The sequence below is a fragment of the Vigna umbellata genome, chromosome 8 (genome assembly GCF_029865625.1).
Source record: "Vigna umbellata cultivar VRB3 chromosome 8, Vumbellata_1.0, whole genome shotgun sequence".
Classification (NCBI taxonomy): domain Eukaryota; kingdom Viridiplantae; phylum Streptophyta; class Magnoliopsida; order Fabales; family Fabaceae; genus Vigna; species Vigna umbellata.
Genome location: NC_142172.1, coordinates 33,785,822 through 33,808,268, shown reverse-complemented (window position 1 = coordinate 33,808,268; position 22,447 = coordinate 33,785,822). Strand labels below are relative to the sequence as shown.

At 34.7% G+C, this 22,447-nt stretch overlaps 5 protein-coding genes across 7 annotated transcripts; 3 read left to right on the top strand and 2 right to left on the bottom strand.

The window, feature by feature from the left end:
- Positions 1-2,194: 2,194 nt before the first annotated feature.
- On the bottom strand, positions 2,195-3,079 carry LOC148194548 (uncharacterized). Its single transcript, XM_088096677.1, has 4 exons — positions 2,863-3,079; positions 2,681-2,721; positions 2,445-2,545; positions 2,195-2,362 (listed from the first exon to the last, which is right to left on the bottom strand). Exons 1-4 carry the CDS (start codon positions 2,949-2,951, stop codon positions 2,210-2,212), a joined length of 384 nt encoding a protein of 127 aa, XP_087952803.1. The 5' UTR covers positions 2,952-3,079; the 3' UTR covers positions 2,195-2,209.
- Positions 3,080-4,918: 1,839 nt separating this feature from the next.
- LOC124826956 (GDSL esterase/lipase At1g54790-like) lies at positions 4,919-7,918 on the top strand. 2 transcript variants are annotated; one of them, XM_088096928.1, is made up of 5 exons: positions 4,919-5,450; positions 5,967-6,164; positions 6,269-6,435; positions 6,606-6,807; positions 7,353-7,918. In XM_088096928.1, the coding sequence occupies exons 1-5, from the start codon at positions 5,204-5,206 to the stop codon at positions 7,580-7,582; spliced, it is 1,044 nt and encodes a 347-aa protein (XP_087953054.1). In that variant the 5' UTR covers positions 4,919-5,203; the 3' UTR covers positions 7,583-7,918. The 2 variants fall into 2 exon arrangements, with proteins under 2 accessions (XP_087953054.1, XP_047155885.2); XM_047299929.2 differs by having other exon boundaries at positions 4,939-5,450; positions 6,537-6,807.
- Positions 7,765-11,877, bottom strand: LOC124826958 (UPF0603 protein At1g54780, chloroplastic). The gene is made up of 3 exons (XM_047299930.2): positions 11,341-11,877; positions 10,965-11,157; positions 7,765-8,187 (listed from the first exon to the last, which is right to left on the bottom strand). Exons 1-3 carry the CDS (start codon positions 11,776-11,778, stop codon positions 7,940-7,942), a joined length of 879 nt encoding a protein of 292 aa, XP_047155886.1. The 5' UTR covers positions 11,779-11,877; the 3' UTR covers positions 7,765-7,939.
- Positions 11,878-12,077: 200 nt separating this feature from the next.
- On the top strand, positions 12,078-15,383 carry LOC148194547 (uncharacterized). 2 transcript variants are annotated; one of them, XM_088096929.1, is made up of 7 exons: positions 12,078-12,625; positions 13,046-13,125; positions 13,224-13,284; positions 13,772-13,829; positions 14,020-14,077; positions 14,572-14,644; positions 14,913-15,114. In XM_088096929.1, exons 1-7 carry the CDS (start codon positions 12,317-12,319, stop codon positions 15,075-15,077), a joined length of 804 nt encoding a protein of 267 aa, XP_087953055.1. In that variant the 5' UTR covers positions 12,078-12,316; the 3' UTR covers positions 15,078-15,114. The 2 variants fall into 2 exon arrangements, with proteins under 2 accessions (XP_087953055.1, XP_087953056.1); XM_088096930.1 differs by lacking the exon at positions 14,913-15,114 and adding an exon at positions 15,121-15,383 and having other exon boundaries at positions 12,114-12,625.
- Positions 15,384-15,524: 141 nt separating this feature from the next.
- On the top strand, positions 15,525-22,402 carry LOC148194546 (sodium/hydrogen exchanger 1-like). The gene is made up of 14 exons (XM_088096927.1): positions 15,525-16,905; positions 17,035-17,153; positions 17,694-17,791; positions 17,969-18,028; positions 18,134-18,180; positions 18,398-18,592; positions 19,037-19,083; positions 19,335-19,401; positions 19,967-20,067; positions 20,367-20,468; positions 20,610-20,748; positions 20,833-20,895; positions 21,205-21,291; positions 21,758-22,402. Exons 1-14 carry the CDS (start codon positions 16,732-16,734, stop codon positions 22,061-22,063), a joined length of 1,605 nt encoding a protein of 534 aa, XP_087953053.1. The 5' UTR covers positions 15,525-16,731; the 3' UTR covers positions 22,064-22,402.
- The last annotated feature ends 45 nt before the right edge of the window (positions 22,403-22,447 follow it).

Genomic DNA, 22,447 nt, shown 5'->3' with positions numbered 1-22,447 from the left:
AAGGAGGCGGTCCAGATCCGCTGGTCATCGGATGAAAGTGCGACGGTGGCCGACGGCAGACGGTGGTCGACGGCAGAGAGCAGCGGTGCACGGCAGAGAAATCCGATCGTTGGTCGATGAGACCAGGAAATCAACATCGCCAGAGAAGGAGGACCGGTACTACACGATGAGGGGATCGGCTGAGGAGAGCGGAAAAATCGCCAGCGACGGTAACAACGGCGAGGAACGGGCCCTAGTGTGGCCGAAGCTTTACATCACTCTTTCAAGCAAGGAGAAAGAGGAAGATTTTCTGGCCATGAAGGGGTGTAAGCTTCCTTAGCGACCCAAAAAGAGAGCAAAACTCATCCAAAGAAGCTTACTTTTGGTGAGCCCTGGCGCGTGGTTGACTGATATGTGCCAAGAGAGATATGAAGTCAGGGAGAAGAAAAGAAACAAGAACTCTGTATTTGCTAATACTGGAAAAAAGACCAGAATTCTAAGGCAGAACTTGATTAGGGCAATTGGAGCCCATTAAAAACACATGTTAAAGAAGAGACTTTTAGGGGGCCGCCGGCAAACAGCAAAGACAGCGGAAGCGGATCAGACAAGCTCTGATACCAAGTTGAAAATAAGACTCATTTATTATTCTCAATCATAAAAAAACATTCTGATACCCTCTATTTGTAATAATTTAATTCTCCTAAAAAGGAAAATAAGGAAAATAAAATAAAACAAAAGATTATATATTTATTTCCTGTAATTAGGAAGATTCTAAAAATATTATTTCAAATTACAACAGTTTGTAAACATGGTTATATGTATGGTTAAAGAATGTTGTGAAAGGAATTCCAAGGGGGAAGTTCTTGTGGTTGTTTCAAGTAGTGTATGTATCAATGTAAAGATTCTGTATTGGGGGTTATCCTAGCATTCCAATAACCATCCAATCTCAAGTAGAGAAGGGTGGGTTATGTCGTGAGGAGTAACAAGAGGTCCTAGTCTATGGCTTGATTCTTTTTCCATAATTGGTTGATGGATTAACCTTGTGTGGTAGCTTGGGTGGACAAACTGTTTCACCACTACAAGTGCAAAACTCACCAAAGTTCGACATCAGTAAATTTATCTAGATAGTCAACTCTAGAATGTAAGCTGATATGCTTAGGATTGTTTTATTTATCTGTGTTGATGTGTTTGGGATGTATGTTTCAGTTATATGTATGCTCTTTGGTAAATTAGCTTACCCTTCTTTTTGTGTCTGTTGGTTTGTTTCTTTTCTCTTTTGCAATAATCATCTAAATGGCGTGACTAGAGAAGGATGATTTTGTTGAGCAGGAGCTGGAGGGTGATGGTACAAATGTATAGACAGTAAGAGTAGTTTATGTGTACAGTTAATATTTTGTAAAACTCTAGTTAAACCTTAAGTTTTTGTATAGAAACTCTTAGTGTTAAAATGTCAGTTGTATATAAAGTTTGTTATTATGGTTATGAGTGGATAACTATAATGATATGTTATAGGTTTTCTACTAAGTTAACTGTTCTTGCTTATTAAATATGTGAGACTTCCATAGTAGTGTTAAAACTATTAAAAATGGGATGTTACAATCACATACAACTATTATAGATCAAATCCATTTGCACTATCCTTTTAAGTTGTACATAAATGCACAAATTCAAATAAGAGGGTAGCCTGAAATCCATCTAGCCATCAACTCTCTAGCTAGCTATTTTAGAGAACAAGACCCAAATGAGGCACATGCACTTACATCTAGCATATCCAGGTTTTAAAATGGAGGCTTCTCGGGTGGTCTGTTAATTGAAATGCTAATACGCTTTGAATCTTATGAAAATACTCTAAATTTATAAATAATCAAAATCTTTTAATGACTTAGCTTAACTGTAGCCATAAACTATATGTCTTAGTTTCCCCACACCATGTCATTGAAGTGTAGAAAAAACTTGTTTGAAGAATCCATTTACCTCAATTGGTATTTTTTTTTTCATTGAAAGGAAACAGGATAACTAATCCAGTTATTGAATTTCAATATTCAAATAAATGGATATATAATCCAGCATACAAGAAGTGCATAAATGAGAGAGGGATAGCAATCCTTAAAATCAACAGTTCCATAACTAAAGACTGAAGCCCAAAAGATATAGAAAACATTCATACAAAAAAGAACAACCCATAAATTTTATCTTTTGAATATCTTGGATAAAACACGTGTAGCATATACTATGTACCATGAAGAATAGCAGAAAACACTTGAGCGTCATAAAACAAAGAAAAGAAACGTAAGAGAGATACCACTTGCCGCGCTTGTGCTGGGGCTTTGGCCTGAGTAGTTATCATCCTCTTATCGTTCATGAAAATGGACAACTCAGTCGCCTAAGAGAAACATAAAAATGACAAAAAGCTTCAATCCCAAAAATCACGGTCCTAATAGATTAAAATGTTCAAAACTATTTACCATTGAAGATCGCAGTGTCAAAGATTTTACACCAGTAAAGGGAAAGCCATCTTGGCCCTTTAATAAATGAGGATAGAAGCTCCTGAAATTACCCTCAGAACCTGATCAGGCAAAAACTAACTTGAATGTAAACAAGTAGATGTTAAAGGCCAGTTCCTAATCGTTCACATACATCTCTCTTATAAAATCCCTTTCGCATAGAAATGAAGCAACAAAACAAATTTAAAGTAGATTACCGTTTGATATAGCAGAGGAATAAGTCTTGCAGCTAACGAGTCTGAAAATTTAAACACACCAAATTGATAGTAAGGAAATGCAAATTGCGCCATGACTTTCATTTCAAGGTCAGAACAACCATTTGGGTTGATAAAGAAAATGCATTTTCTCAGATCCCGATGAAAGCAGTATTTTTACTCACAGATACGACGAAGATTCTCCAATTTGAGATGAACGATAAAGTGTGCGAACTAAATGTAAGCGTTTGAACGGCGTCGTCATCTTCAACATGGACTCAGAAACATTAATGTTACAATTACACCTTTGATAACAGATGAACGGAGGATGCAAGATTCACCCCCACACAGGTCTCTGGTTTTTCAAGGGTTTAAGCCTTCTTTCATTAGAAAAGGTAGGAGCTTAGAATTTAAGGAATTTCTTTTTTCACCCCATAAGTTGCTTCTGCACCCTGTAAGATTTAAAACTGTGTAGTTGTTTTAGTTTTAATTATTTTTTTTACTTTTGATTTTCAACAATCTTACATTTTTCTAGTTTTGAGTTTTTTTATTATTGTGTAATATGAAAAAAAAGAGTTATTACTCTGGAATTGTAAAATTCAAATTTGAATTGTGTAATGTTATTAATTAAAACATAAATTTGAGTAATGTTATTAATTAAAATATAAAATTGACTTCCATATTACTGTTTGAAACACAATTTTGTAAGGCTGTCTCACCTTACACTTCCAATAATTTCATATTATATCTCCAGTTTTAAAAAATAATTTTAGAAATTATATTTTTCTTTAACGAATTTTAAATTTCGATGAAACTTTGAAAATTTTTTTGTCAGATTTCAAAATTTAATAAAAAAAAATCATTTATTAAATTTCAAAATTTGATGAAATAAAAACAATGAAAGGTAGAGTATTTTGAATTGTAAAAGATAGTTTTAGAATTTTAGAAAAATTTGGAAGTGCAAGATGAAATGATTGGAACTGTAGGATGAAACAATCATTTTGTAATCTAACTTGCACAATTTGAAAGTCAAATGTGTAAGAGAATTCTATTCTTACTAAGACGAGCTTCAAAGAAAAAAAAAATATATATATGGTATTTTCATAAGTGTAGAGAGAAGTGGGAGGTGTAGAAGGAAAGTATTGGGTGTAAATAGAAAAAGTGTATAATTTACTTAGAAGAGTATTTGACTGGAAAGCATATTTTTCCTACACCCCATGATTACTACCTCCACCCCATACCAGCAACCAAATCTGCAACTGCTTCAAACTACACCTTCGTTTTCAATTGTCATCGTACTCTTCGATAGGTGAAAGAAAAAGAGAAATTTGTTCTAGAAAATATTATATATGTTGTGGAAAATATGTTCCAAAAGTCTTAATTCCAGAAATGTTGAAACATAAGAACGCATCTCATATGTTCATATGTTTCAAAAGTTTGATCTGGAAAGTTTATTTTGGAAAACTCATTTTGAAAAGCTTGTTTTCGTAGGAAAAAGGTGTTTTAAAAATCCTATTCTGAAAATCTTGTTTAAAATTTTTTACAATGCTTGTTTGGGAAGATTTTTGCAACCAGTAATCTAAAAGTCACCTTTAGAAGAATAAAATAGACACTATATTTTTACTTTATTTTGTTGACAAGAAAAATTAATCTAACTTAAACTAAAACAATTTTTAATCATGTGTTCGAATTAATTTCAACTTTTTATTTTTTTACAACATATCACTGTATAATTGAAAAAAGAAACACTATATATTTTACCAAATATTAATAAATCATATTAAGACTTTTAGGTTTTCAAAAGTTGGAGTTTGATTTTGCTGGTCATTATCCCAATGATGCCAATTAAGAAACATTAAATACATTATCATGTTAAACACTTTTAGTCACTACTAAAAAAGTGGGTCAAGTGACTTCTATATGTTCAGTACTATTAATTTCTTGAATTCTTAAATAGAGCATTTTGAATAACATTTTTAGAAGAAAATAATTTTTGTTATCATCCAAAATTGTGCACTTGAAAGCTTTAACACAACATTACAAATATATCTTTAAGCCACGTGAGAACTCTAAGCAAATTATTTATTGTCTGCTGTTAGGTAAAGCTAATTTGTGTCCTCTAACATTGGCACAAAAACAATACATATTGGTTTCTTTTCAAAAGAATCTAATAACAAGATCAAGAATCCTGTTTCTGCTACAGATTTGGCACATTATTGCTCACGGGCAGCCCAAACAAATAATAATAAAAGGATGAATCTGTTCACTGCATGTAACGCATACCGAGAACATGTGGGATTTGTTAAAGCTAATGCATCTGTCTTTTCACTCTCGTTGGATTGCATGGAAACAGTTGTCATTGATATGTGTAAAGGTTCACGGGAAGCATTCTAATACAAGATAAACCATCTCTTTAACTTATGGAACAGTCTTTGAATAATGCAATAAGTCTGGTTTTGTTGAAAAGCATAGAGTCTAGCTATAGTTGGTATTCTGTTTGTGTTATTGGTATTTGGCAGGAATAAAATGAGAGTTGCCATGGATTCTAAGAATGTTGTTGCTTTTCAAGTTGTTACATTTTGCTTGTGTTTGGCTGCTGCAAATTCGATTGATTTCAGTTACCCTGCAGTTTTCAACTTTGGTGATTCAAACTCAGACACAGGTGAACTTGCTGCAGCTATGGGATTTTTAGTTTCCCCGCCTAATGGACAGAAGTACTTCAAAACCCCATCTGGGAGGTTCTGTGATGGACGTCTCATTGTGGACTTTCTGAGTAAGTTTCTAATCTTTCATGAAATTGTCACACTCGTACTCTTACTAGTATGAAATAGGCAAATAACAACGACATCTTAGGTTGGTTACATTCTAAAAGTCTCTTACCAATGAAAGTATCTTAGGTGTATATAATTTTATGTGCATCTTTTATTTTTATTAAAGTGGGATTTTGTTTGTATCGGAACACGTTTAATGAATTTGGATTTTCTGCTGGATTTTTCTGTGTTATTTTGGTGTGTTGCCTTTAAAATACGCTGATGGATACTGATTATGATGGTTTAAGAGATATTAAAAAGAAATTTAATATATCAACATCAGTTTGGTACCAAAAATCCATAGAGAATCTGGACTGCCATCATCTAATGTTACAAATGTGAGGTAACTAAGCATATGAAACTCTAAGGCTTGACTATCATCCATGCAATTGTGAACATATAGCCAAGTGAGCAGCACCAAATGTATCATTTGCATTGACATGATAGTTCCATGTGTTGCTGTTGGTTGTGCATTGCAGTGGATGCGATGAAATTGCCATTCTTGAATGCCTACATGGATTCTGTGGGGTTGCCAAATTTTCAGCGAGGATGCAACTTTGCAGCAGCAGGTTCAACCATCCTTCCAGCCAATGCAGCATCCATCAGCCCGTTCAGCTTTGGGGTTCAGGTATACCAGTTTCTGAGATTCAGAGCTCTGTCTCTTCAATTGCTTCAAGGTATTTGATAAAATAACGAACTATGTTCTTACTACTTTGTTTTCAAAATCTAGCTTGCTGTTTATCCGTTCGTTTGAAGGAAAGTGATCTCAATAATGTTTCAGGAAAAAAATTTGATCAGTATGTCCCTGCTGTAGACTCCTTTGAGAAGGGGTTATACATGTTTGACATAGGCCAGAACGATCTTGCTGGTGCGTTTTATTCAAAAACATTGGACCAAATACTCTCCTCAATTCAAGCAATTTTATTAGAATTTGAAAGTGGAATAAAGGTTGATAGCATAATATTATTTTCTCCTAAAAGTTTCATTTTATTACTTCCATAAAAATAGTTATACCGAACTTAACAATCTCTCTGTGATGTGTGAGCTAGAAACTTTATGATAGCGGGGCAAGGAATTTCTGGATACATAACACGGGTCCACTTGGATGCTTGCCTCAGGTTGTTGCCAAATTTGGCACTAATCCATCAACGCTTGATGAACTAGGATGTGTTAGTTCACCCAACCAAGCTGCCAAAGCCTTTAATATACAGCTTCAAGCCTTTTGCAGTAAATTGAAAGGACAGTATCCAGATGCAAATGTAACACATGTTGATATCTTTACCATAAAATCAAACCTCATTGCAAACTATTCTAAATATGGTGAGTGTAATTTCAGAAATTTATATGTTGCTTCATCTCAGTTCCAATTACTATTGATTTCACCATTTTTTGGGGTAATGATCATTTATTCCCAGTACTTATAGATATTATTTTGAATGCAACTGAGCGACTAACATGAATTTTGATTCTTTGTTGAGTTTTTTGTGTCGTCCCTCTACCGAGTCTTCAAAATACACCGACGAACACTGAGTTTGATATTTTAAAATATATTAAAACTTTCTTTTAGTATACCAATATCAAGATATTTTGAAGGTTCAGAGGAGAAACAATACAAAAAACCCAGAATCTAAACTCGACTAACACTTACACTGCATGACACTTGATGGGAATCCACTGCATCACAATTCTGATTGCAGCAAAAATACCCCAGTTATCTATTACATTCAAAATCGTTACAATTCTAGAATTGTGTCTAAGTATGATGAATATAGGGATCAAGATAGGCCAATATGGCATTATTTCTTTTCTAACACGAGTACTTTTCGGTCAAACACTACTAAATTTCTGTGAATATATGTTTGCAGGGTTTAAACAATCCATTATGGCATGCTGTGGATATGGAGGTCCACCATTCAACTTTGACAGCAGAGTTTCTTGTGGACTAACAAAGATCTTGAATGGGACTGAAATAACAGCAAAAGGTTGCAACGACAGCAGTGTGTACGTAAGCTGGGACGGAACTCACTACACTGAGGCAGCAAATCAACATGTGGCATCACAAATTCTCACTGGAAACTACTCCACTCTTTTTTAGGGAGGCTAAATGCCTTCCTTCTCTAGCTCAAGTTCTAAACCCTCATCTGTTTATTGTTTTAACAATTTCATTCTTATGGTACTGTTGTAGTGAAACGAACAACTATATGATTCAGGATGAAATAATCAAATAAAATGACTTTAAGAACTGGAACTCCTTCTACCCGACTTTAAGAACCCAACTGGATAATAACATAGTCAAATGCATATACTTTGGAATTGAATTTACAAGAAAAAACTTTCATCTTATTCTTCAGCCTTCCCACACTCAATTGTAAGATGAGCATGGCTACAACTGCATATTATGCATCTGAATATAAAGAGTAAGAATTTGAAAGACAGATCTACTTACATTATTTTATTTTTTGGATACATAAGCATAATATTGTGCCATTGGAACAACGAATGCAATGACCAACAAACCTCCAACAACCAGAGTGAATTGTCCACGCTTTTCTTCTGTCTCTTCCTTGGTCTTGAAGTTAGACTCACGTTTGTTGTCTTTAAATGAAGGCCCACCAGGATCTGGAAGGCCATCAATGGCAGCAACTAGACGTTTAGCTGTGCTATAAATAGCTTCATTGTACTTCTCATCCGTAGCCAAAACTGCATACATAAACCACACATAGCTAGTTTTGTACCCCTCCAGAAAATCACAATGATTGTTGTAGTTCATTAACCACTGTAAATGGTTAAACATATCTTTAGTCTTATACATGTCATGACTTCTCAATATCGTCCCTAGAAAAAAAGTAATTAAATTGGTCTTTAACATGTAAACATAACCGATATGGTTCATGCCACTGCTAACCCCTTACACATTATTAATTTGTGTGTCCTTTATACACGTGATCTATTCTTAATTTGGTTGCCATACACGTAACATGTAAGAAGCTCACAGTAAAAGGCAATGGAAAAGAACAGAGTAATAGTGAAGTATCTCTGTATTGTATTTTGGATATAGTAGTATATGGTTTTCTTACATTAGGGAGTGAAGGCAAGCACAAATGTCAGTGAAGCAGAATACAGAGAAAGAGAAGATTAGAAATTTCCTCCAAGGGCCAGAGAAAATAGATTCTCAAAATATTCTCCTCTTTCTTCCCTTCTCTCTAATCCTTATATAGTGACTTCATTCACTAGATGAATTCCTTCAACGTTTGACTGACCCTCCTCTGACGCTCACTTTTTTCTGTTAGTCTTGTTGTGTATTCTGCACAACGATTTTCCCAAGTTCCTTACTAATCCATTCATCATTTCCATGTGACTCCTTATCCTCAAGGTTGAAGTTAGGATAATCTATGCTAACAACAGTGGTGTCTTCCCAAGTATCCTGATTTGCATCCAAACAATCTGATGATAATATGTTGATCACCTCTTATAATAGTTCGAGAATCAAGAATTTTACTTGTTTGAACCATAGGACCGAACTCATTGGTGAGTAAAGGAAGTGACAGATATGACTTTTGATGATCATCTTTGCATCTTTTCAGTAAGGTCTGATGGAAGACTAGATGAATTTTTGCTGAAGCAGGCAAGAGTAACTCATATGCTACTATACCAATTTTCTGGATTATGGGAAAATGACCAAAATATCTGAGTCCTAGTTTCAACCAAAACTAATCACCTTCCTCAAAATACAATGGAATACACTTTTTATCAACAAAATTTCTTCATTTGATGTTGAGCCTTGAGCAAATGAAACTTTAGAAGGCTAAATCTCATTGTTGCAACAACTCTTGTAGGGAGGGTGGATTATTGTGGTTCAATTGGTTCTAGGTAATGGCTGGGGGATCTCTGCTACAAACAACTCAAAAAGGTAGTCATGCCATTGCTATATTGGAAGGAACTACTTTACCAAAATTCTGCGCAAGGATGTAGCTTACTCCATTCCCTTGGATTATTCACTATGAAGCATCTCAGGTACATCTCTAGACACCTATTGAGGCCTCTAATTGTCCATCACTTCGAGAGTGAAATGTTGGGCCCATGGCAAGGGTAGTGCTACTCAGTCAAAAGTTGCTAGTGAAGACTCAGTCACAATCGGATGATATTGATTTTCAGAGGCAATGCAATTTCACAATGTGTTTCATGAATACTTTAGTAACTTGATCGCTAGTTTAATTGGTTGAGTTTGTGAAAATGAGCATATTTAGACAGTTGGTCTATAACTACCAAAATAACTGCAACGCCACTAGAGGGAGATAAACCAACAACAACATCCATGGCTAAGTCTTCCTAAATTTGGGCAGGAATGGGAAGATGTTGCAATAGACCAGTAGGTAGCACGTTATTCTTTTTAGCTTGTTGGCATAGGAGACATTGCTGCACGTGGTCATTAATGTCCCAGTATATGCCTTAAAAAAATTGGACCACAATTCTAGCCACAGTGTGCAATTCCGGCATGTCCTCCAATGGGAGAGATGTGAAATTCTTGGAGAACTTGTTGCATCAAGGTATTGAAAAATCTGGAACTACTAGAACTTGCGCCATTGTGATGGCAAATGGCCTCCTTTAATTGCTAAAACGTTGTTGTACCCTGAGAGTTCCACCAAAAACATCCTTTTTTAGCAAATTAGTGAGAGGTGTAGCTATGGATACACAACTTGTAATAAATCTCCAATAGTATCCAGTTAAGCCCAAAACACTCCGTAGTTTCTTTGATGTAGATGGAATCTTCCAGTTCAACACTGCTTGCACTTTGGACTGATCCGTTACCATTCCACTTCCCAAAACTGCTTGACCAAGACAGTCTACTTCAACTAATCCAAATTGAAATTACAAGTGTGAATTTGTCATTACAGGTATAACAACCCTTTGTCCTTCCTCAACTGCATTTCGGATGGTGACATTTTTGACATTGTTAGGCATCTAAGAGTTGAGTGAATGTTTTTTAGTTTAGGGTAGGTAAAAGGGGAGGGCGGTTGTTTGTTTTATGGTTAGTGTTTAGGTTTCAGGTATAAGTGGAATGGCAATATGGTTTCTGTTAGCCTTGCTTTCCTTACCCTCTGTCACTTGTATTCCGCATAATTGTTTTCCCAGGTTCCTTTCTATCCAATTCATCATTTCCATGTGATTCCTTGTACAGTGACTTTTCTAACCTCGTAACACATTTTTAATCACATATACGAGACCAAATTAAGAATGCGTTATATCAAATTAAGAATGCGCTATATCAAATTAAGAACGTGTTATGTTTACAAGAACCAAACTAAGTGCTTAAAGGGATCAAATTAAGAATTTTCGACACATGTAATAACAAAATTGTGTTTAAACTTATTAGTGTTAATTTCATATACTGGATGATTTCTAATTGTTTGATACTATAAAAATCTTTGTGCATGACAATTAAATTCCAGTAAATAATTTTGCAAACTTGTAAATACCTGGAAGGTTCTCTGAGACAGTGGCATCAAGGATGTTTTCTCCCACAGCTTGGACAAAAGCTGGACCACCAGTGACTGCTCCTTCTTTCTGACTGGTGATAAGAACCACAATACCCTTGTTGTTGCCTTCTTCTACAGAGGGATACCAACGCTCAAGGACTTGATCAGCATACTCAAATGCATCAGCTTTGCTCTGCAATTAGCCACATTCATACAATAAAAACATTTCATTTAGCATTTTGTTTCATGCTCCGTTCAGTTGCATGGCAGAGAACATAAACAAAGTTGCACAACAAACCAAATGCTTCTTCACAGAGCATCATGCGGAAATATGAAAGACAGTTTAATTATTTAATCACATAATTGTGTAACTAACCGTGAGTTTTCTAACAGTGATAAAATTGATGTGGAAGTTCTTCCTTGACTCCAAATCAGACAACAACCGCTTCAAATCAGACCTGGTCACCCTACTAAGAACTCCTGCATCATCAACCACATAAGATTCTTGGGGTGGACCCTCGTTAAGCACATCAAACTCAGATGCCAGAGCATTGTCACTGAACAAAACTGGGCTAAAGTTGAGGGCCAAGGAGATAGCCAAAGCTGCTAAGCCCTGTTGAGCATGAGACAACCAGGTTGTGCATGAAGGTTTAGGAGATGAAGTTTGGTTCTTTCTGAGACTGGAAACAATGGGTTTGGAGCAAAAGAGAGAATTTGACTTGGGTTGGGGAGAGGGAGCCAAGAGGATTCTTGAGGGTGAAGGTTTGATGTTGAGGAGTGGAGAGAGAGAGTGAGGAGGAAAAATGGCTCCCATGATGAGGATCAGCAAGGATTCAATTGCAGAAGGCTCCTTCTCTTCCACATCATTCCTTGTCCTCTGATTTGGTTCAGATTTCGGGTGGTCTCGATTGGTCGGCAGTGTTTGAAAGTGGATAACGTCTATTAGCCATGTGGATCTTTTGGTCCACAGAACTAAAAGTGTTCATTTTTTCCAAAGCGAACCTGCATTTCTAAATAACTAAATAAGCCTATTTCAATTTTTTATATATTATTTTCCTTGATTCATAAATAATGTTTACTACACTAAATAAATTAACGTGGTTATGCTCTGATTAACTAGCTATTTTTATTTCTGAACTTTTAGCATTTCTTACCTATAATGTCTTCTTGAAACAGTGTTTAAGCTTAAACCGTAATTTTTGTCTGATCATAATTGTTCCTCTGTGAGGATAATGTTCTAAAAAAGAAGCTACATATTACAATGAATCATGTGCCCCTGAATTGGGTAAACTTCAAAATCAATTTATTTTGGCTGAAACTAATGATACCTCTGTCTCCATGAACTTTCTTTCATGGCCGTTCTTTTATCCAATCTCTGCATCACCAACAACACCAAACCCTTCTTCTCTTTCACCTCAAAACCCATAATTTGTGAGGCCAAGAATTTCACCTCCAAACGGAACCTTATCCTTCAAACTTCTCTGGTCAGCATTGGCATTGGCCTAACTCCTCGAGTCTCACTTGCGCAATCGTCACCTCAAACGTTGCCGTCGAAATCGCTTCTTTCTGGCATTGAAAACACGTCATCTTGGTTTCAGTTCTACGGTGATGGGTTTTCCATTCGAGTCCCGCCAGAGTTTAAGGATATCATGGAACCAGAGGTGCACTTTTAACTACTTTTCTCTCTCAATTTTAATTACAATCACTGAATTTATTTCCTTGTTTAACTTAGTACATTGTAATATAGAAATCTACAATTGAAAGATGAGTGTGAAATGTGTAAATAGAAACTTGAAGGTGTCTACAGCTTTTAGTAATGAGGGGTTTGCTCAACTAAGCTGAATCCAGTTTTCAGTTAGTTGGAGTTTGATGTAATAGTTAGTTAAGTCATTTTTATGGTTGAATTAGTTAGTCTTATTAGTTGAATTGAAATTGTACAACTATATATAGCTTATTGATCTGCGTAATGCACCACACAGTAATATTAATTTTGAGAACTTGCATTTTAGCAACAATTTCATTGAAGGTTTTGAAACTTTGTGAAACTTAGTTGAGTGAGATAATATTCCATTTACTTGTAGGATTTCAATGCTGGTGGGTCTCTTTATGGGGACAAGGCAAAAGCAAAAACATTTTCAGCACGGTTTGCATCATCCGATGGGTAATTTTATATTGAATTCCCAGCAATTCCACATTTTCTTGCAATGCACTTGCGTATTTTTAGAATGAACAGGAGCATGTTCTCTGCGATTGTAACAGATCTGAGATTCTAAGTGTTGTCACTCGTCCAACCAATCAACTTAAAATCACCTTCTTGCAGGTAATCATGCTGTCAATGACATTTATTATACACATGTACTTTTCTCCCCCAAATTATATCAGTAGGGCATAAAATTCACCATGGATGAGTAATTAGTAAAAGATAAGCGAGCCATTTGCTATTTGTACATCAGAAACCCTTGTCTAAGTCAACGTGATGAGTCTGCTCCGGCTTGGCCTTTAGATTCTGTATTGGTTTGGTTCCTTTCTAGTTCAATGTTGAGTTAGCATTGAGCTCTTTCTTATTTGAAATTTTTCCTTTTTATGAGCTTGCACTAGAGCTTGGAAATTTTTGCTACTCATGATAATTTCATAAAGGATGGAGAAACTGGTTTAGTCCATATAATTCATAATCATTTTACTTCGTCATGATTTCACTATCAGAACATATGAATAAGTCACTGTAACTGAAATTATATCTAGTCCTGTTTGCTATTCTTTATGAGAACCCCTCAAGGAATTTACGTATTCTTCTCTGATTAGAGCAGGCTCAGAATTTATCTGATTTAGGGTCCCTGAAGGAAGCAGCAAAAATATTTGTTCCAGGTACAACTTGTTTAAATGCCTTCATGTTTCTGTAGGTTCAGAAAGAAGTTAATTTTATCAAATTTTTTTTTTCGTTGATTGTTATATCCAACATTTAGTTTTTCAAATTATACGACATGCTTCGTTGCTCTTTCCGGTTACTTATAGTTCTTGGTATTAGTATTTCATTCTTCCCATGATGTGCATGCAGGAGGGTCCAAACTTTACTCTGCAAGATCAATAAAAATAAAGGAAGATGAGGGTTTTACGTAAGTTCATTTTCAACTGACTGAAACTATATGGACCAAAACTTTTCTCCTTTTCAGGACAACATACAAAAATAGTCATTTTCTTTATATTTCTTTCTAAATAAAAAACAGAGTTTGTCTTAAGAACAGAATGGCTAAAAGTAAATAGCATTCATATCCTTTCCCCCAATATTTGATTGAATACTCAAAATGCTAATGTAGAAAATTCTGGGTGTGAATTAATTTTTTAAACATTGCTATTTCATTTGGAACTAAGAATGGAAAAAAGAGTCAAGGCTAGCTTGACAACTCGGTGGACTAGGTTGTAAAGTTCAATTCATTTTCAATTGATAGGTCAGCTCGGCTTGGTCTAGCCCATTTTTGGCATGCCAATATCGGATCAGTTGGCCCTTTTTACCACCCTATATGGAACTAACCTTATTAATGTGTCTCTATAATATTTAGTCTTTGTATTGCATCAAATTCCAATACATTATTGGCTTTTACAATTCCAGGACTTACTATTTCTATGAATTTGGTAAAGATGACCAGCACGTAGCTATGATGACTGGTGTCAGCAATGGAAAGGTTTGTTGCTTCATCCATTTACTGATATAATTAGCCTAGTGGCGGAAGCAAGAAAGACCCTGGACCAGGGGGATAGTTTTCTTAATAAAGAATAATTATTAATATCATGAAATATACTAATGTGCATATGTTTATATCAATATATTAGTATGTTTATCACTTGACAGTAAGATCAATAAGAAATTTAAAAAGTGTAAAAAATAAATATATTTAATTATAAATTTAGAACATTAAGAGGACGAAACTGTCCACCCTCAATTCGGTGTAGGTTCGCCTCTCTCCACATCCCAGTATACTGATAAGCAATGGTAGGAATAAATCACTGCCAATTGGTCATCAACTTCTGCTAGTTAAGCCAATACCAGTAGAGGAAATTCTCCTTTTTTTTTTCTGTGGTGATACACATCAATCACTTTATATTTCGCCAACATAAATTACAGAAAAGTAAGATACCTGGCCCTTATTATATTCTGTAGGCTTTTATTGCTGGAGCAACTGCACCACAGTCGAAGTGGGACAGCGATGGTGTAAAGCTTCGTTCTGCTGCAATATCATTAAAAATTTTGTAGCCATGTACTGATTTTTTTTAGCTGGGTATGTCACTCATAATTTCAACACTTAAGTGGTATGGTTTTTAATATTTTAATCTAGTGTAACATTATATGCTATTTTAAGTCACAACTGGTGATGTAGGCCATTCATTTGATAAATGTCTAATCATTCTATTCTATGGGTTCAATGACTTGTCAAACAAATCTTTCTAGCTTCTATTCCATAATAATGTTTTTCTTTTTTATCTCTTTCTGATTTGAAGCAGTTCTCTGTTTGTCGTCTGCATGACTGCATAAACCTTAACATCTTGAGCGCTTTCAGCTGCCCGTCAAAGCTGAAAAGATGTTAATCATTGGACATTAAATTAACATTCTTTTTTAATGTTTTAAAGCAATTGCTTGTACTGATTACTGAAATTTTTATCTAATATGATGGGAAAGATCCATCATTCTAGTTACTGAGGTTTGGAATAGATGAATTGGAATTGGGTTGGTGTTACAAGGAGAACCAGGGACAAAATCCAAAATGTGAAAGGTTGTATTATTGTTCCTTAAAATGATTGAAAGTAACTTGGATTCAATAATGACGTCTGAAAGTATGATTGGAAGGTACAGGAAAAGGGATAAACTTCTGAGACAGACGATTTTATTCCATTTAGCATGATACCAAGATTTAGAAAGCACAAATGCAACTCGAGACAACTATGATGCAGACAAGTACTGAATGATACACAACTACCTAAATTGTATATTTGGATAGTATGCATAAGATCATTCGTTCTAATCTCAAGGTGATCATTATAAAAGAAATAAAATATTATAAGATGCATAGTAGCACTGAGGGCAATTATTTTAGATTTTGGATTGATTTAAACAAAAAATATTGATTTGTGTTTGGGCATGATATCTTTACCAGCAAATTTCATTTCACTCGAATGACTTTTTTTTTTCTGTAAGAAAAATGTCTAAAATAGCGTGTTTGAGAACCAAACTTCCTTTCGAGGTGTTAAAAAACATAATTTGAGTCCTAGAGGTTCAATGAATTCTATCCAAAATCAATCACAGGACTCATTGTGCAGATGAAAAAAGGTTATCAAAATTGCTTTTATTGGTTCTCTTCTGATAATGGACTCAAAAGAACAATCTGCACGGAATACATGCTAACTTATGACCTCCATTTTGCCTCACATGGCATAATTAGGGAAAAGGACTAGCTTACCAAATAATGTGTGATACTATAAACTTGAAATGCTAAAAGGAAATGCAAACAGCAAGTCAGTCTAGTGCCTGAATGTTAGGTTTCTTTCAATGTACAGAAATAATTAAAAAAAGAGAAAATTAGACTTGCAGTTTGTTGTCACTTCTCAGCGTTATCTAATATGTGCTACCCTCCACGTTGTGACAAAACTCTCAAACTAGTTTGATATTTATCGGTGTATAGAACCAAACCACGCGGACCAAATTTATATATAACTCACCTCAGTAATCATCACCACTGTCAGAAAAGACAACAAACTTATTAAGTACTTAACCTGAATGCTCGCAATGGCTTTGTTACTGCCACCGCTTCTTCTTTCAACTTCCTATCTCAGCACAAGCACCATTGTGGCTCTCTGTGTATTCTTCACCCTCCTAGGCACTTGTGTCATCATTGGCCATCTTCTGGAAGAGAATCGGTGGGCTAATGAATCCATCATTGCCCTCCTTCTGGTATACAACACTACAACTCAACTCATTCTTCTACTCTCCACGTACGTACATGTAATATTGTGCTTCTAGAGTTTCTATATTAATATACTATATGGTACATTTTGCTTGGCTTGCTTAAAAAACTTGCAGGGGTTGTGTGCTGGGACGGTGGTGTTGTTCGTGACTAACTTTAAAAGTGCCAAGATTTTAATATTCAGTGAAGACTTGTTCTTTCTCTACTTGCTTCCCCCTATCATTTTCAATGCCGGGTAAGTATGCTTAAAAGTTATTGTGATGATTGATTCTAAAATCATGATCGTCTTATAACAAGCACAGGAGATTTTCTACTGGATTGTCTACTTAGACGATTTAGTAATAGTGTTATGACGGAATGGTGGTGTAGTAGTCTTTAAGCGCATCTATGAACATGAGAGTGTTTGGTAATTGGATGCGTCTGAAGAACACTAGAGGATCTTATACGTGCGTATGATAGACATGTCTAGTAGCCTTCTAGCTAGATCCTCTACTCTTTTTTATATGATGATATAATGCGTTCAGCATCTCAACCATTGTAAAAATCTTCAGTTACACTCAAAATCTATATATAGATGTTTACCACTCTACGAATAAGGTTCTAATCTCAAAATGTGTTGGATCTAATGTTTCTGTCATCTCTTTTTCTTCTTGTTTTCTTTTTGTTGTTGTTAAACCAACAATTGTCACTTTTCTCTATCTATCTACTATTTCCATATCAGTTATTTTACTCATTACTTATTCGATTTTTTGTATCATTTCAAATGGCATGTTAGTTTCCAAGTCAAGAAGAAACAGTTCTTCAAGAATTTCACCATTATACTGCTCTTTGGAGTCATTGGAACAGTTATTTCGTTCTGTCTTATATCTGTCGGTAAGATCTCCTTTATCTGGTAACCATTCAGTTTCAAATCGTTTAATTTCAGACGCACTTAGCCTCCTTATGTTGAATACCAATGAAAAACAGTTGCATTGCTTTCATTGTCAATTACACAATCTATGTGAAAAGAACATATTAAAGACTCTATAATTTCTTCTGCAACTTCTCTAGGTGCCCTTATGCTCATTCAATGGATTGGAATATCTAACCTTGGCATAAAAGATTACCTAGGTGAGAAATAGTTTTTGGTTTAGAACAATCTCACTCACTATCCCTTAATCTAATCAGCACTCGTCCTTCTATTCTGATGACTGTTCGTGTGCCGTGCATATGAAGCCATCGGTGCCATACTGTCAGCAACGGACTCAGTTTGTACATTGCAGGTACACTCTAACATTGGTGGAGATACAATCTATATAAAAGAAAATAGTTTATTCTGTAGAAGGTTTTTACTGCTATTTAATCACAAGTAAACATTAAATTTAGCGTCTTTCACTATAACTACATTAGAAATCATACATACCCTGGTTTTTCATTCGAAATTAAAATCTTCATATATCATCATTTAAATGCCTTCCTTTTTCCATTCTTGTGTTGAAGGTTCTCAATCAAGATGAAACACCCTTGCTTTACAGCATTGTATTTGGGGAGGGAGTAGTAAATGATGCCACGTCTATTGTGCTTTTCAATTCGGTCCAATCCCTTGACTTCAGCAGCTCCAATTCTATGACAGCCTTGAAATTGTTGGGGACCTTCCTTTACCTCTTCTGCACTAGTACTGCCCTTGGCATAGCAGTAAGTTTAACTTTAAAAGACTCTTTAGAGCAGACTTTCCGGGAGGCAAAATTATGCCATAGTGAGAAATTCTGTATGTTAATATAAGGCAGCATATTAGTGCTTCCTATAGTTATATTTTCTCTTTCTGTAATCACCTCTCTCATTATCTGTATTAACAATAAACAGTCTGAAGAAATATTTTCTCCATGAAAGCATTACATGGACTTGATTCAACTACCCCATTTGTGAGCAAACAAAATTAGATATACAATTACTTAGGTGAACTGTTTTTCAAACAAAATTGAAGTTTCACCTCAGTAATACATAGTTATTCTGATAGGAGAGTAACACCAACAATACTTAAAAAAAATGGCATTCAACTTTCGTGCAATTTTAAATTACTAATTGTTGAGAGTGTTGAAGCAATTTATTCTGACTTGCTGTAGATGATGACTTTTTCAGGTTGGCCTTTTAAGTGCTTATATTTTGAAAAAACTCTACCTGGGAAGGTGTGGTTTCCTTCCCTCTAGTTTACTAATCTTTCAAATAGCTTCCTTTGGCTTAAAAGTTTGTAATTTACAATTAGAACCCAATTACAAACTTTTAGAATAACCCAATTACTAAAGTTTTGAATTATGTTAATCTGTTTTAAAACTTAATGAAACTATAGAATGGTATAATAGATTAACAAATATAACTTGTACTATGTTTGACCGATGGCTTTGTGCAATCTGTCTTATATAGTGCCTTTCATTTGCAGGCATTCTACTGATCGTGAACTTGCACTTATGATGTTGTTGGCATATTTATCATATATGATCGCTGAGGTACAAAACCACCATCTACAAAATACATATTTTGTTTTGTTTACTTTCACTTCAATCTTTAGGTTAAAATATATCCTCAATTCTTATATATGGTACTTACTTTAATTTGATCCGTGCATAATAAAATTAAATCCATGTGCCCAAAAGTTATGAAAAAGATTATAACAAAAAAAGATCAAACATTTATACATACTGAGTAATTTGAAAACTTTTGCATCAATATTGAATTGAAAATGAGGGCCATACCAAAAGTATATGCAGTTTTCATCAAATCCTCGTTAATTTGGTACCACTTACCAGCGATAAATACAGTATCAAGAACAATATGTGTTATTCAAATACTTAACATAGTTTTTCCAAGTTCCAACCGGGCAATATTCCTTAGGAAAGTGGCTGAAGAAAATGACATTATGAACAATTACTATCAACAGAGGTTTTTTGTACATGAGTGTTACAAATTTTCTGCAGAATGGAAAAAAATATTCATTAGTAGTGTATCATAAATGCAGTTATTTCACTTTAGAAATTCAAGATGTATATGTACATATGTGTGTGGCTTCTGCAGCTTTTGAGCCTCAGTGGGATATTGACTATTTTCTTCTGTGGCATTGTTATGTCACACTACACTTGGCACAATGTTACATTAAGCTCAAGGACAACAACCAAGTAAGGACATGATCTCTTAACTCTTTTTAAAAGGAAAAGATTAATAATCATTAATGTTCGTCAACCCTGAGAAATGCAATGACAATCACGTAGTTATGAGATTTATGAAAACCATATCATTCTACTGAAATATTATTTTTCTCCTCTCTTCCTTGAGTGTTATTGAGGTATCTAAACTCTGTTTTGATGCTTCTTTTTCAAACAAAGATGACCATGGAAGCAGGCAAAATAAATAAATTTTAACTAAACAAGTGAAACAATTTAGAATCCTAATTTGAAAAATACTTTCACTATTTCAGGCACGCCTTTGCAACCCTCTCATTCATTGCAGAAACTTTTATATTTATATGTGTTGGCATGGATGCTCTAGACATTGACAAATGGAAAAGCAGTAAAGGCAGGTAACCAGAAAATTCTCCATGTTGCACTTTAGCCAGGATCTTCAGCACCACTGATGCAACCATATATTTTCATCAAGGAAAACATAAATTCTACTTTAATCATTGTCATTTTCTTAATACATTACCATGTTGTTGGAGCAGTGCAGGAATTTCAGTTGCTGTGAGTTCTACTTTGTTTGCATTAGTGTTGATTGGAAGAGCAGCTTTTGTGTTCCCTATTGCATACATTAAAAATCGTATCAATACAAGAGAGAATACCAGAATTGAATTTCGTTCACAGGTGATAATTGTGGACTTATAATTCGACAACATTGACTTTTCAGTTGACCAAACTGAATTTTTGCTAAACTATTCAAAATGCCAGTTTATCATATGGTGGGCTGGCCTGATGAGAGGTGCAGTGACTATTGCCCTATCTTATAACCAGGCAAGTGCATGATATAAGGTTTTGTGTTTATATGTTAGTCAATGCAAATTTTGGTTTCAGTCTTTCATTATTTTAGTTTTAATTCTCATAAGTTTTAAAAATAGTTTTTATAATAACATGCTGTACATCTAGACATGGCTGATGCTATTTCAAAGTAGTAACTTTCATATCTAGTTGCAGTTATGTTATTGCTAAATAATTATGCAGATCATTTCAAAAGAAAATAATATTTGCAATGATCAAAATTAAAAAAAAAAAAGTTTGACTAAATCCAGGAGACTAAATCATCCGTGATGCTTTGAAATGTAGTTTGCAGAAGCCAAGAGTACATCATCAACTCAAGACTCTGCCTTAATGATCACTTCTTCTATAATTGTGGTCTTGTTCAGCACTGTGGTGGGTTTCATATAGATATAAACAGTCTTAATTTAATATCACTCAATTACTTTATTGTGAATTTTATTACTCATTTTTTAGTGTATTTTACTATCGTAATTTGCAGTCTTTATACATTTTTCTGATCAGTTGAATATATAAGTACTGGTTGAGGCCCCCAGAAAAAGGTTCAAAATGACTTTGTTTTGATACAGTTTTTATTAAACAACATTATTTTGTTTCTAACTTTTGCAAAATGACATTATTTACTTGTTATAATTTTTTTTAGGAACACGCCAACCAGTTATTACACATTTAATATATGATAAACAATTATAGAATATAATGCTGATGATAAAATTCAGGAAATGATTACAATTGTGTAGTAAAATATACAAATATGTCAGATAAATAATATTACATGCATCAAGATCAAATAAAGTACTAATGTGGTTGCTCACTGCAAACAAACAAAAATTGTAAACAGGTATTTGGCTCCATTACTAAGCCACTGATAGAGGCTGTGCAACCAAGGCATCCAAAACCAACCAGTTTTGATTCCACTGATAACGTAGAAGATTTGAGATTCCTATTGCTTGAAAACAATGGTCCCATTAACCAAAGCAACAATATGCAAATTCAAAGGCAAAGTAGGATAAGGATGCTAATAAGCCATCCAAGCAAAACTGTTCACTACTTTTGGAGGAAATTCGATGACAAGTTTATGAGACCTGTGTTTGGTGGAAGGGGTTTTGTGCCTTTTGTTCCTGGCGAAGCAGCAGAGATTTTTTGAAACACAAACAATTTAGCTGCTTCTCTTCACTTTTTTCCTTCAATAACGTGGTGCACAACCGAACCTTGTATGCACTGTATGTTTGATACATCTTCTCTCTAAATTGCCGTCTGATCTCAGGGTGATCACGAGATGTATCATATATATTATCATGTAAGATTTTTGTTGTGATGATTTTTTGAAAAAAAAAAGTAATAAAGTTTTCAAAGAAGTTTGAATAAAGTTTGAATATAAAATTTTATGTAAACATCTAAGTCCTTCCTCGCTCCATTATGTTGGATGGATGATCCTTTTGCTCAATGATTTCTTGAATTGCGTTAAGCGACTTCCTGTTACTAATATTTTTTATGTATGTAGTGATTATGATATGATTATATAACACCA